This window comes from Siphateles boraxobius, unplaced genomic scaffold (assembly GCF_051911475.1).
Source record: "Siphateles boraxobius isolate OS27281-9 unplaced genomic scaffold, OSU_SipBor_1 22, whole genome shotgun sequence".
NCBI lineage: Eukaryota > Metazoa > Chordata > Actinopteri > Cypriniformes > Leuciscidae > Siphateles > Siphateles boraxobius.
The window spans coordinates 1,142,365-1,158,006 of NW_027508833.1; the positions used below are offsets into that span (position 1 = coordinate 1,142,365).

Here is a 15,642-nt window from a genome sequence, read left to right on the forward strand (position 1 = left end):
TTCATAGCACTTTATACAGTACATACTGTTCCATAGCACTTTATACAGTACAGACTGTTCCATAGCACTTTATACAGTACAGACTGTTTCAAAGCAGCTTCACCGTTATAAACAGGAAAACCTTCAATGATGAAAACTTCAAATTCTACTGTTTAACCCAGCTAACAGGGACTAAAGTTCTCCAGCAAAACGTTCTTCCAGTAACATTAATAGAACGTTCGTTTAAAGTTATGTGGTCTTAAATAATGTTCTCAAAATTTTTTTTTTTTTCCGAAACCTTTTGTTGCACATTCATCACATGCTTTTTTTTTTAAATGCATCTACTTGTTTCTTGACATTCAGAGAACATTCAAAAGCAACGTCCCTATAATATTTGAAGAATGATAACATGGAATTTTCATCCGCATAACCAAAACAAAAGTTAAGACATTTAAAACAACAAAGAAATAACATTTTCAAAAATGAATAAGAACGTTAGTGAAACGATATGTTCTTAAAATGTTCCGCTTATGTTCTCATTAAGTTTTGAAAAGGTTATGTCTTTTGTTGCACTCTGAACATTAAAAACATCTAGTTAAGGAAACATTGCATTTGATCCAAATTCCAAATTCCATTTTCCACATTCCATTATCAAAACTAACCAAATTATGTTCTGTGGAAAATGGAATTTTAATCAAATGCAATGTTTCCTTAACTAGATGTTTTTAACGTCCAGAGTGCAACAAAGACATAACCTTTTCAAAACTTGATAAGAACATAATATTCTTAAACATAATATTGTCAGCTGTAAAAAGAGAGCTCAACAGTGCCTGTCCACTTTTTCAGCCGAGCTGGTTCCTGAAGTATTTTTTCCGTTCAATTCTCCCATAGGGATTTCAAAAAAAGTCTTCATTAAAGCGTTATAAGCCATGAAGCAAACCAACCAGCCTCAAGAATCACAAAACTACAAAAAGCAAAAAAGTCATTGAAAATCGGACAAAAATACAAAAGAACAAGACTGTGTTTAGTGAGGGAAACATCTATAATCCCATTAAGCAAACTAAAAATTATGTAGATATAAAACTACCCATTTAAAAATGTTTAAATGGTTTTTTGTAAAATATGCATACATAATGACATATTTAAGTATTTTGAGTAGCGTAGAGAGATCGACTTGATTACATCATAACCAGCGCTTCATTGGAGTGGGCGGAGCTAATGAAATCTTTTGGCACATTCTGATTGGTGAATATTCTGTACAGCATCATGGGTAATGTAGTTTTTCACTGTTAAGCACAATTATTTTATAAATAATTTGCAATAAATCAGGCTTACGGCATCAACTGCAACTGGTTTGATGCAGACGGCTAAATATTGCTGTGGACTTTCATGAATACCAGAGAGACTTTAATTTGAGGAATTACACAGTCTCTATGAGGGAAATGCAATCGATTAACAACATCGGAGCTCACAGTAGGTCTGTTTTTAAAGATTTACAAGTTATCGTTCAAAACAATTTCCCAATGGAGAAAATGAAGGTGTAGGAGCCGCATTTGAGTTTTATTTTTGGTTTCATAATTTACTTATAATTGTCTTTTCTATTGCATTTGAGTAGTACACCTTCAACAGCCAGAGAGGGCGCTATCCTATAAGTTGGAGCGTGTAGCGCATGAGAGAAGGAGAAGGCGTGCCAGCAGATACAGTCTTTGACCTCGGCCTGGATCTGCGTTACTGAAGCTTGGCCTGTATGAGAAAGCTGAACTCCAAGCGCTACAAAGGAATGCTTAAAGACATTTAAACCAGTTCTCATTTTTTGTTTTGTACTTTATATTTATTTGCAATAAATATCGACAACATTCAACAACTACACTCTTGGATTTTCTTGGATTCGGGCTGTGAGTCTGACCCGGTACTCGCATTCTCCAGGTGGTTGGAAACAATAACAGGGGGTTACAGGAAAAACCCAACAATGTTTTTTGCCACTACATTTCGTCAAAGACTACTGTGAATTTATCAAAAAAGGATTTATGTTGAAACTACGCGATATGAAGACGAAGCAAACATCGGTCTAAGCGTGGCAAGCCAAACAAAGAAACACTTCGATTGAGGTATGTGCTTTCAAAGTGAATAATTTTTAAAGGATATAGAAACCAATCTCACCACAGATTTGTGAGTTGGCGAACTGTGACAAGTAATTAAAAGCGGTGAAAAGCAGTTTGCCGTGGTGAAAACACAGCCAAATTGGAACGAATGACATGCAACGAGATGTTGATTTTTGGAAAGAATACAAACTGCTTTCTACAATTTTGAGAACTTTTGCATTGATTGAAGTAAGATAAATACTTTCTGTGATTTTTGGGAAGTTTTTTTTTGTTGAGAATAATGGCTGATTCTAATGAAGAAGAAATAACTCCTGTTAAAGACATGAATGAAACTGTCGCGCAATTGCGCTCGTCTAGAGGAGGAAAAATGTCACATGTAACACGGAGAATGAACATTGTGAATGATTTAATGACTAGTCCGGAATTTCTGGATGAAGTTAAACAAAACATGATTAAGTTTAATGAATTTCTTGAAGAGTTCAAAGCCGTGCATGCCTCCTATAGTGAAATGTTGGATGAGGAAGCAAATCAAGAAGACCACGAAACATGGTATCAGCCTAGATGTGTACAGATAGCGGCTTTTATGGCTAACGTTGAAAACTGGATATCAGCCATACAAAACCCAGGTTCCCAAGCCATAGTTGAAGCCACCTCTTCTGTCACCCAAGTAGAAGATAGTGATACTGATACTGATGCGCAATCATTTGGATCACATACAACGTCGGTGTCATTGCGCATCAGTGCAGAAGCAGAGAGAGTAGCTTTAATGGCTAAAGCTGCAAAGCTGCAAGAAAGGCATGCAATTGAGGAGCAGGAGCATATTCTAAGAAAAAAGAGAGAAACTTTAGAGTTGCATTCTGAAATTGAAGCCACTACTGCAAAAATTAATTATCTAAAAGAAGCTGAAATAGAAATGAATAAACCTGCCAAGTCTGATGTCACAGTTCAGATGCCTTTGTTGGGTGCAGAAGCAGATGAAGTGAAGACAAAATCAACAGTGACAAATGTACCATTGGATGAAAAGCTTGATAGCTCACTTTATTTCCAGGAAAGGACGTCCCCAGTAGTTAAAACCAGGCCAGGTGTTCAGGTTCAATTTCCTCTTCTTAATTTAGGCCCAGATAGGCATCACAGCAGACCTGATTTCCAGCCCAGAACTAGCAGTGATATCCGGCCACAATTACAGCAGACCTCAGCTCACAGTATTCCCTCTGTCATTCCCCAGCCAGCAAGGTCAGTCCCAGCCATTCAGTCCACTGTACCTCAAGGGCAAATTCCTACACCCAGTTCAGCACAGGAAAGTCACATGATAAAAATTCTGGAAAAGCAGAGTGAATTAACAAGGATTCTTATGAAACAGCAACTTCTGTCCACGCTACCACAAGGTAGCATTCCACTCTTTGATGGACAAGTTCTTGAGTACAAGTCGTTCATTCACTCCTTTGAAAATATGGTTGAAAGCAAAACCGACAACAGTAAAGATAGATTGCAGTTTCTTATTCAATATACTAGAGGCCTAGCACAAAGGCTAGTCAAGAGTTGTGAGTACTTGTCACAAGATAGAGGCTACAGGAGAGCAAAGGAGTTGCTAAAGGAAAATTTTGGAAACGAATACAAGATCTCTTGTGCTTACTTGGAAAAAGCCCTATCCTGGTCCCAAATAAAATCTGAGGATTATAAATCGCTACAGGATTATGCCATGTTCCTTAGGAGTTGCTGCAATGCTATGGAGGAAATGGAATATATGGAGGAGCTGGAAACAGTATCCAATATGAAAAGCATTGTGCTCAAGCTACCGTACAAGCTTCGGGAGAGATGGCGTAACAAGGCTTATGAGCTGCAAGAACAACGTAGTCGTAGGGTAAGGATTTTAGATCTAGTCTGCTTTATTGAAGAACAAGCTCGCATAGCAGCTGATCCGGTATTTGGTGATCTTCAAGATCAGTCAGCTAGTAGAGGAAAAGCTAGATCCCCAGTCAAACCACAGGCCTCAAAGTCATCTGGCAGTAGTTTTGCCACTAGTATAGCTATTGCCCAAAAGCAGATGAAGTTTGATATTTCTTGCCCCTTCTGTAGCTCAAGACACACATTGGACTTGTGCAAAGACTTTTTAAAGATAACACATAGAGACAAGCTCAGTTTTATAAAGACCAAAGGCATTTGCTTTGGGTGTCTCTCCACAGGCCATATTAGCAGAGACTGCAAAAGGCGTCTCAGCTGTAAAGTATGTAAGCAAGCTCACCCTAGTGTCCTACATATTGAGGCCAAAGATAGTATCATCAAAAAGGCAGAAAGATCCTCTGATGTTACAGGCAATGCATCAGCAGGGTTATGTGGTCATATAGGGGCCGGAGACCAAGAGAATGTGCTGTCCATTGTCCCAGTTCAGGTTAAGGCAGCAAAGGGCAGCCGAGTCTTACAGGTGTATGCTCTCCTGGACCCTGGATCCTCCGCCACCTTCTGCTCCGAGGATCTTATGTTTCGGCTCAATCTGAAGGGAAGAAAAACACACATTCTTCTACGCACAATGAATCAAGAAAAAACTGTTCCAACTCATGTCGTCTCTGAAATTGAAGTTTCAGCACTGGACAGCAATAACTTCTTACCTCTTCCTGATCTCTTCACTCAAAAAGAAATGCCAGTTACCACAAACAGCATTCCCAAGCAGAAAGACTTAGCACAATGGAAGTATCTAAGTCGAGTCAAACTTCCCAGCATTAATTCAAAGGTGGAGCTGTTGATTGGCACAAATGCTCCAAAGTGCATAGAACCATGGGAGGTTGTTAATAGTCAAGGTGGGGGCCCCTACGCAGTTAGAACCTTATTGGGGTGGGTTGTAAACGGGCCACTGAGAAGTGCTGATGGCAGTGCAGAGAATGTGACTGTGAATAGGATATCAGTTACAAATCTGGAACAACTTCTGATCTCACAGTATAATCAGGATTTCAGTGAGGTAGCATCTGAGGAGAAGACCGAAATGTCAGTTGAGGACAGAAGGTTTGTAGAGATAGCCAATGAGGCAGTCTTACAAGATGGACATTACTATTTGAAGTTGCCCTTTAGGAAAACTGTTGTCTGCATGCCTAACAATCGCCAAGTTGCAGAACAGCGCCTCCAAACTCTGAAAAGGAAAATGAAAAAGGATGAACAATACAAGCAAGAATATGTTGCCTTTGTCAATGACATCTTTGAAAATCATTATGCAGAGGAGGTCCCAGAGGAAGAACTCATACAGGCACCTGGAAAGGTATGGTACATACCACATCATGGAGTGTATCACCCCAAAAAGAAGAAACTTAGAGTGGTGTTTGATTGTGCAGCTACTTACAAAGGTGTATCCCTCAACACAGAGCTACTACAGGGTCCTGATCTGACCAATTCTCTTGTCGGAGTCATTATGAGATTCCGTAAAGAATCCGTTGGAATTATGGCTGACGTTAAGTCAATGTTCCATCAGGTGGGAGTAGAGAAATCAGGTGTGGACTACTTGCGCTTTCTGTGGTGGCCACAGGGTGACACCAGTCAAAACCCAAAGGAATACCGTATGCTTGTGCACATATTTGGTGCAGTGTCCTCCCCAAGTTGTGCAAGTTTTGCATTACGAAAAACTGCTGATGACAATGAAAGCTGTTTTCCCCTTCATGTAGCTGAAACTATCCGGCACAACTTTTATGTGGATGATTGTGTTAAATCCGTGGTTGAAGAGTCTGAAGCCATCCAGCTAGTAAAAGACCTCACTGCACTATGCTACAAAGGTGGATTCCAGCTGACTCAATGGGTCAGCAATAATCGGGCAGTTCTAGCATCCATTCCAAAAGAAAAATGGGCAAAAGAAATAAAAACACTGGATCTTGACAAAGACAGCCTACCAATGGAAAGAGCCCTGGGATTGCAGTGGTGTGTGGACTCTGACCATTTCCAGTTTAACATCAATTTATGCCAGAAGCCACATACCCGCAGAGGCAAACTTTCTGTTGTAAGTTCCATTTTTGATCCCCTTGGTTTTCTTGCTCCTCTCATTCTCCCAGCCAAGCAGTTGCTACAGGAGCTCTGCCAGAAAGGCTTTGGATGGGACGAACCTTTGCCCCAAGCTGTAGTAGACAGGTGGGAAGGATGGACAAACAGTTTAGAAAGAATAAAAAGCTTCAGTGTTGCACGTTGTTTGAAACCAAAAGGCTACGGAACAGCAAAGTGTGCAGAACTACACCACTTTGCTGACGCCAGTGAGAATGGCTATGGCTCAGTGAGCTACATTAGACAAGCTAATGAACAGGACATTATACATGTCACTTTTCTCATGGGAAAGTCAAGAGTCCTTCCTTTAAAGAACATCACAGTACCACGTCTGGAGCTGGCCGCTGCAGCATTGTTGGTAAAGGTGGACAAAATGCTAAGGAGAGAACTACATCTACCCTTAAAGCCCTCCGTTTTCTGGACTGACAGCCAAACCGTACTTAAGTACATTAGAAGTGACACTGCAAGATTTAAAACATATGTAGCCAACAGGGTCTCGCTGATTCGGGATAATTCGGAGCTGTCTCAATGGAGATACGCAAGAAGTAAAGACAATCCAGCGGATGATTCCTCGAGAGGATTAAGTGCAGGTAAATTCATGGAACAAAGGAGATGGATACATGGTCCAGAGTTCCTATGGAAACCTGAGGAAAGCTGGTTAGAGGTGGAGGCATTGGGCTCAGTGTTACAGGATGATCCAGAGGTCAGGAGAAACACTACTGTGTTTACAACAGTGGTAAACACTGAAACACCCACAGACCAGCTTATTTCATACTTTTCAAATTGGATTAGGCTAATTAAAGCAGCGGCATGGTACATCAAACTGAAAAAGGCCTTGCTACTGAGAATCAAAAAACAAAAGGGCTTCCCATTGTGTCAAGTCACTACCCGCTCCCATAGCCAAAAGGGGAGCCCAAAACTTGAGGTTTTCAAGACCAAACCCGGTGGACAGCTCCTCACAGTGGAAGATCTCTTACAGGCAGAAAGGTCAGTTATCTCTTATGTTCAGAGGCAAGCATTCCCAGCTGAAATTAAAACACTGCAAATGACCCCACCTAAAGTGAAAAGGAGCAGCAGGATCTGTAGGCTTGATCCTGTGCTAGATGAAGGCATCTTAAGAGTAGGTGGCCGGATGCATAAATCTGCAATGCCTGATGAAACTAAACACCCCTGTATCTTGCCCAAAGATTCACACATTTCAATTCTTCTTTTAAGACACATTCATGAACGCTGTGGTCACAGTGGCAGGAACCACATGCTCTCAGAGCTCCGTAAGAAGTATTGGATTATTAAGGCCAACTCCTTAGCAAGAAAGGTGCTCTCAAGATGTGTCATGTGTCGACGTGTAAAGGGCAAAGCAGGTGAGCAAAAAATGGCAGATTTGCCGCTGGAAAGAATCCTACCTGACCTCCCTCCCTTTACCAATGTCGGATTGGACTATTTTGGCCCGATTGAAGTGAGGCGAGGAAGAAGCACCATCAAAAGGTATGGAGTTCTGTTTACATGTATGTCTAGCAGAGCTGTTCATTTGGAAGTAGCTTTCTCATTAGACACTGACTCATGCATTCACGCTTTGAGGAGATTTGTTTGCAGAAGGGGGCAGATTAAGCACATCAGATCTGACAACGGAACAAACTTGGTGGGTGCTCAGGTGGAGCTCAAGAAAGCTCTGATGACACTGGACAAGTTGAAGATCCAGGATGCCCTGCTTCCTGATGGAATCGAGTGGAGTTTCAACCCACCAGCTGCATCGCACCATGGCGGAGTCTGGGAAAGGCTTATAAGATCTGTTCGTTATGTGCTGTACTCCACACTCCATCAACAGTCCATCGATGACGAGGGTCTTCAAACTCTATTCTGTGAAGTAGAGGCTATTCTAAACAACCGTCCTCTCTCCACAGTGTCCTCAGACCCATACGACCTAGAACCGCTGACCCCAAACCACCTCCTCCTGCTGAAAACTCAGCCCATTATGCCTCCTGGAATCTTTCTGAAATCAGACCTTTATGCTAGACGCCGCTGGAAACAGGTCCAGTACATGGCAGATCTCTTCTGGCATAGATGGACCAAAGAATACCTTCTTCTACTCCAGGAAAGGCAAAAATGGACTGTAGTGAAGAAGAACCTGAATGTTGGAGATCTTGTTCTGGTGGTTGACCCCACTGCTCCAAGAGGGTCATGGCCATTAGGAAGAGTTCTAGAGACCAAGCCTGATCAAAAGGGGCTGGTCCGATCCGTGAAGCTCCAGACACAGACTTCAATCCTTGATAGACCCATTACCAAGCTGTGCCGAATTCTGGAAAATGAAGAGTGTCAGGTGCCCCTTAAAGATCACCAATAAGGGATGTAATGTATACATTATTATTTTATTTTTTATTTTCTTTTTTTTCTTCTAAAAGTATTAAGAGATTATTTGTTTTCTGGCTCCTTTTTTGTATTTATTTTGAATAATTGATTCTATAGAGAACAATTAGGGGCCGGTGTGTAGGAGCCGCATTTGAGTTTTATTTTTGGTTTCATAATTTACTTATAATTGTCTTTTCTATTGCATTTGAGTAGTACACCTTCAACAGCCAGAGAGGGCGCTATCCTATAAGTTGGAGCGTGTAGCGCATGAGAGAAGGAGAAGGCGTGCCAGCAGATACAGTCTTTGACCTCGGCCTGGATCTGCGTTACTGAAGCTTGGCCTGTATGAGAAAGCTGAACTCCAAGCGCTACAAAGGAATGCTTAAAGACATTTAAACCAGTTCTCATTTTTTGTTTTGTACTTTATATTTATTTGCAATAAATATCGACAACATTCAACAACTACACTCTTGGATTTTCTTGGATTCGGGCTGTGAGTCTGACCCGGTACTCGCATTCTCCAGGTGGTTGGAAACAATAACAGGGGGTTACAGGAAAAACCCAACAATGTTTTTTGCCACTACAGAAGGAGTTTTCACATCCTATAGTGAACTCTATAGTGTCATTATTCAGATCAATTCTGTTCAGTGTTGATTCAATTTGGTTCAATAACTGTGTATAAGTTGATCAATTCTGATATGAGTTCAGTTCAGCTATAAGCAGCTGAAGACAATAGTGCCATTATTCAATAAATAGTCATGCAGTTCTGTTTTACTAGTATAAATTACAGAGGTTAGATGTTTAAAACAAGATTTGCTTTTCTCGATGTCATTTCAAACACTTATTTTACTTGGGAGAAGCACAAGAGATGTTATTTGTGAAAAGGATTCCTTTAGCTTGTCTGAATTCATGTCAAAATGCTAAGAATTACACGTCGCACAATCAAAATGTTGATATTTTTGTTGTGATTCAGATTCTGGTGGGAACATCCCGGTGTGTTTTCCCCAAAACAAAGACAGGAACTCCAAAGGCACTCTCTGTCTCGTGTCATCTGTGACAACAGTGGAGTGACGGAGGTTCCTCTTGATCCGTTCAGAGTCGAAACTTACCCGGAGGACTTTCTCTCCTGCGGGAACATCCCCTCACTGGATCTGGAGGAATGGAAAGAACAACCGGATGACGGTTCGTATGTGACGGTTTTTAATTTACGGACATAAATCCTGCTTTTTTTAGATTGAGATATTATGTTAAAATGTACATATACACTACTGTTTATTTGATATTTTATTATATTATTCTATTATATATTATAATTACATATATTAGAAATTCATATATTTTATAATTATATTTTTATATAAAATTTATTTTTATTCCTGTGATCAAAACTGAATTTTCAGCATCATTACTCCAGTCTTCAGTGTCACATGATCCTTCAGAACTCACTATAATATGATGATTTAATGCTCGAGAAACATTTATGATTTATTATCAATGAAAACGGCTTCTTCATATTTTTGTGGAAACTATGATAAAAAAAAAATCAGGATTTTTTGATGAATAGAAAGAACAGTATTTATTAGAAATATAATCTTTCGTAACTTTATCAAATGTCTTTACTGTCACTTTAGATCAATTTAATAAATCCTTGTTAAAGTATTAATTTCTTAAAGAAATATCTTACTGACCCCAAACTTTTGAATGGTAGTGCATTTTCCATAAAATATGAATGTTTCTTTGCAGTTTTTCACCATCTTTTCCTTCACTAGTTCATTTGAAATAGTCCTGAGGTGTAACAAATTATTCCATGTAGCCTCTAAATTAAATGAACTCATAAACGCTGCATGCATAATAACCATATAATAATTAGAAATAGCATGTCACACCACAGGTCTCGTGCAGCCTCCTGTATGTGTCCATGTGCGTTTACTTTCCAAACACAGCTAAATATTGCTGTGGACATTCATGAATACCAAAGAGGCTCTAATGTGAGGAATTCTCTATGAGGAATAAAAGACATGCAGATTCACTGTTAAATGTCTTGTGTTTAAACTCACACTCATTCAGTCCCATGAGAGACGCTGAGCTGATTTCAACTCCACTGTGGAAATATGCTGGTGTAAAATATTCTAAGTGTGAACCCTTGGCACTATTTGTCATCTTCTGACAATGGACCATTTTTCATTTTTACTGACAATACACTATAGTTCACAAGTTTGGGGTCAGTGAGATTTTTTTTTATTAAATAAATAAATACTTTTATTCAGCAAGGATGCATTAATCAAAAGTGTTGTAAAGACATTTATAATGTTACAAAAGGTTCTATTTCAAATAAATGATGTTCTTTTGAACTCTCTTTTCATCAAAGAATCCTGAAAACAAAAAGTATTGTCAAAATGTAAAAAGTATGAATCAGCACAACGGTTTTTCAACATTGATAATAACCATAAATGTTTCTTCAGCATCATATTATACTGATTTCTGAAGGATCATGCCACACTGAAGACTGGAGTAAGGATGCTGAAAAATCAGCTTAAGAATAAATTACAGTTTAACATATATTCACATAGAAAACAGCTGTTTCAAGGATAATAATATTTCACAATATTAGTTTCTGTATTTTTGATCAAATAAATGCAGCCTTGGTGAGCAGAAGAGACAGCTTTCTAAAACATTAAATAATATTACCGTCCCCAAACTTTTAAAAGGTTGTGTAATCTAATAATGTTATTAGGAAATCTTTCAGCATGACTGATATGGATTTTTCAGTGACTTACACTGTAAAAAAAAAAAAAAAAAAAACAGTTCTTCCTCTGTATTTTTGCCTAGTTTTCAAGTACAAATATCTAAACATTCTTAAATCAAGATACATTTACTTGAGAAGCAAAATGACTGAAGATATTAAGTTTTCTGAATAATGTATGAAAATGTAGTGAGTTTATGCTTAAAACAAACACATATCCATCAGTGGTGTCAGAAAAATAATCTTGTTTCCCGTTTGAATTATATTTATTTTTCTGACCCCATTGACAGATATTTGTTCTTGTTTTACGCTTAAACTCACTTAATATTGATCACTATTTTCAGAAAACAAGACCTAATATTAAGTAATTTTGCTTCTCAAGTAAATGTATATTATTATTTATTAATGTGAATATTATTTGCAGTGCATCTAGAGAGATATAAAATGCTGATATATATATATATATATTGCTTATAAAGCACCTGAACATCTCAGTAACTGCTCATTTCTGCTCTGGCAACCAGCAGAAATTTGCCGGATGTGTGTTCCTGTTCAGTAATACTGGTTTGTTCACACAGACATTACTGGGCCACAGGTTGTTGGACTGAAGCCACTCATGCATTGTATTAACAATCATTTTCAATATGTTCGCCGCTCCTCAGAGTCTGTAATTCTCAACGCTGGAATCCGGCCCAATGACAAATATTGATCCATTATGAGCCTGCGACGCTGCCAAAACAATTAACGTTAGCAGTCGCACCTGTTACGTCCAATAGAAATGAATCTTTCTCATGAATACTAGACAAATCCCACGGTAGAGTCCGAGAGAAGCCGTTGCCGTCATGCCAGATGCAGGTTTGCATTAGCTTGGCCTCCTCACATCACGGGTCCCGACCCGTTCTGAACACATCTACAGTGTTTATTCAGTCCTGAAGCTCGAGCTGCCTATCAAATAGACTGCTGTCGGCTCAGATAATGTCATCTGGAGAAGATTGAGTGTGTAAATGGATGTCACAGCGATGGCTGGTCCTCGGGGCATCAATGCACACGACGCCAACATGACAAAAACTGCTTTAACAATAGGACCAAAAATATTCTGTACAAGGAGAAATGTCTTAAAAATGAAAATGTCATTATTTACTCACCCTCGTGTCATTCCAAACCCGATAGACTTCCGTTCATCTTCAGAACACAAATGAAATCTTTTTGATGAAATCTGAGAGATTTCTATCCCTCCATTGAAAGCTACACAACAGACACTTTGAGGCTTCAAAAAGTTCATAAAGAGATCATAAAACTAATCCACATGAATTTAGTCAATTTTCTGAAGACACATGATCACTTTATGTGATGAACAGATTGGAATTTAGGCTTAAAAACATGCTTCCTTCGTATTTTGATGTAAAAGCTGAAATGCAGTATCCGTTCAGAGCTGAAAGCAAAACTGTTGGATTGATGGAAAAGGTGCAACACCAAAAATATGTTTTAATAAATATAACTGTCAGCTCTCTGAAGGACACAGATATGAGTTGAATGATCTCTTTGGATCTGCATTTAATTTTTAAACAATCCTGTATATATACATACATATCTAAATGATTAAATGTAAAATGTAGAAACAAATCATTATTTTTTATGCCATCTAGAATGGGCAACTTAAAATTTTAATATGAATGTCAAGTTCACTGGTGAAGGTTCAAATATCAGTGCTGAGCTCTGCTGATACACATAAATCATTTGAGTTTTAGGTCAAAGCATGATTTAATTATATTTTGCTGTAAAAGTCCCCATTAGAGTGAAGTTTACTCCATTTCTATGAGTATAAACAACTTGTTTAGTTGTATAGAAGTAATTCTATATAACCTTTTCAGTTTGAACAACAAACTGATACACAAGTAGACTAGACAAACTAAAAAAGTTCTGTGTCACTATTAATCCAATTCAATTTACATTTATATGTATCGCACTTTTCACAATACATATATGTACTGTATATCAAAGCAGCTTTACAGAAAATGCATCCGTATACATTCGTATTTAGAGTGCTTCTTTATCAGAGGTGACTATCAAAGTAATGTACAGTTTTAAGATAATACAAAATCATGCAGTTAGCTAACATCAAGAATAGTTTTAGGCAGAAACAATGAGCTCATTAAGGTAATTATTGCAAGTTGTGAACATCATCACAACACATCAACATCACAATATATAGGAAATCTGGCAGCGGTGCATGTTGATGGTTGGCGTCTATTATGTAATTTTAATGTTCAGTTTAATGTAAAATGCAAGTTTATATTATAATTTTCTTTCTTTTGAGTTGAGTACAGAAATTCCAACTTAAAGTGGATAAAATAATTTGTTCATAAGTTGAGGATACTCAATGTCCTGAATCTGGTTGCCTTAAGTTTTTGAGTTCTCAAAATCTGAATTTTTACAAAGTATATAACTGTGATAATATAATGCATGCTATAATATAATCTAAAATGCATGCGATGATGTGCAGTATTTCTGTTTGATAGATTGACTTCTCTCTGCAGACTAGAGACTGACTGTAAAACGAGATGCTGACGGCAACACCAGAGGCTCATTTCCAGCAGCAGAACTGTGAGGTACGGCACAATGACAGAGAATAAAGAGAAAGAGCTGCTGAGCAACATCATGCGTAACTACAGGACTGATGAATCCAGACTCTCTTTATGTTGGAATATAATACACTGAGCCAAGGCTCTAATTAGTGATGGATTATTAATCTTAACACAGACCTGCCTCATTCTCCAACGGCACAAAAGCACTGATCAGCGGATCATATGAAAGCATTTATGAATATGAGCTCAACTCTGAACCAAAGACCAACTGTGCTACTTGAAGCCCAATGTAAAATGCATTTACTGTATGTTAAGTGATATAAGTTCACATGTTATATCTGGTTTCAAAACTGAAATATAAATGCAATATTTTAATTTCCCAGTTTGTGATTTTATTACTTTTATGCTGCATTTAATCCATGCATATTTATTATTAAAAATACACAAATGATTAGAATTATTTATTGCAAAATCCATATGTAAGCCTTTTTGCATTAAGAACAAAATGTGTAATCCCTGTGTGTTAACTTCAGAGCCCAATTAAAAACAACACCATATGAATACTAGACGAACCGAAAGCAATGCCGTTTGTTCCAGTGTCCTTTCTTTGCTATTAATTAAATGAGTACAAATCTATTGAAACAGATGTAGGCTACATTTACATTTTAAACCTTAAATTAAACTCTTTGGTGAGGACAGACTCCTCTGTTTTGACACAAATAGGCATCACATTTGCATTCAGCCATATCTTGTCCTGGTTTTATTTTAGATAATGGAATACAAAAGCAATCAGTTCTGGAAAATGAGACGGCCGGAATTAAATAAAATGTAGCCTTTTAGGCAATCCTCTGCAATTTCTGATGTGTTGACCAATTACCCTCTCTCCTGTTCACCGTAATTCAAAGCAGCGTTTGAGCGTGGAGCTCTTACAGTGATCTCAGTGTTTCCACAAGCTTAGAGCAAGCTTGTTTGTGTATGTGGATCACTGATTACACACACACAGACACACACAAAAGCACATTTATAAAGCCTGATAATTCAGGAGACTGTATGTATCCCTCCGCTTGTCTCGAATGCAGTGAACAAGAATCTTTCTACTTGATCTAAGCAGTAACATTTGTTTATGTTATCTATAATGTAAAGTTCATAAGCATACAGGCACATACTGTAAACACAAACACTTCACAAACATGAATTCACATAATTTTTCTGAAATGTCATAATGGAGTTCATTATGATCAATATGCTCCTGTACAGCACTTTGAACAGGATATTCAATGCCAAAAAAAGGTTTGGATGGTGAAAAGTAACAGGTAGAATTTATGACTAAGTAGAACATTACATTTTGATTTAATTTAGCATTAACTGATGAATCATTCACATCAACACAAAGAATATGAATTTAAAAAAGCCATTATATGCCCTTTTACAAAGTCTTGATGTTGTTGTTTTTTGCACTTTGCTAGAACAGGTTTTCCTGCCTGAATGTTGATTATTTTCCTCATATTTTGTTGCAGCTCGTCTCTTCCCAGTAAAACGACGCAACTCGCTGCTTAACTATCATAGTACAATGCATCGTTGAAGAAATCAACCAGCTAGTCACGACTGTTTCCCGAAACCGTATTGTTGCAAATTTGTCGTTCAACCACATTGGTTAATGATGTCACACACGTGGTGGAGTAATAACTTCTTTTAATGAATCTGTTTGAGATTGAATTAATGCTAGATGTTTTGCTATACATTACGGACATATCATGAAGACTATTTCTCATTTTTCCCAGTTATTTTGCTTTATTTTCAGATTTAATCATAGGCTCGTTCTTACAGTCAAGCACGTTCGCACATGCGCACTCTTCAATAACGGTGCTTTTAA

At 38.1% G+C, this 15,642-nt stretch overlaps 1 protein-coding gene across 2 annotated transcripts in view; it reads left to right on the forward strand.

Moving 5' to 3' along the window:
• tpo (thyroid peroxidase) overlaps positions 1 to 14,336 on the forward strand; it is a 71,575-nt gene extending 57,239 nt beyond the window's left edge. Inside the window, exons 14-16 of one of the 2 annotated variants that reach the window (XR_013206569.1) lie at positions 9,415 to 9,623; positions 13,722 to 13,793; positions 13,945 to 14,336. Coding sequence is in view for 1 of the 2 variants with exons in the window: in XM_077238304.1 (XP_077094419.1) it covers positions 9,415 to 9,623; positions 13,722 to 13,726 (214 nt within the window). In the remaining variant the exon portion in view is untranslated. Of the gene's footprint in view, positions 1 to 9,414; positions 9,624 to 13,721 lie in introns of both variants that reach the window. The other variant, XM_077238304.1, reaches the window with a different exon arrangement.
• Positions 14,337 to 15,642: the final 1,306 nt, after the last annotated feature.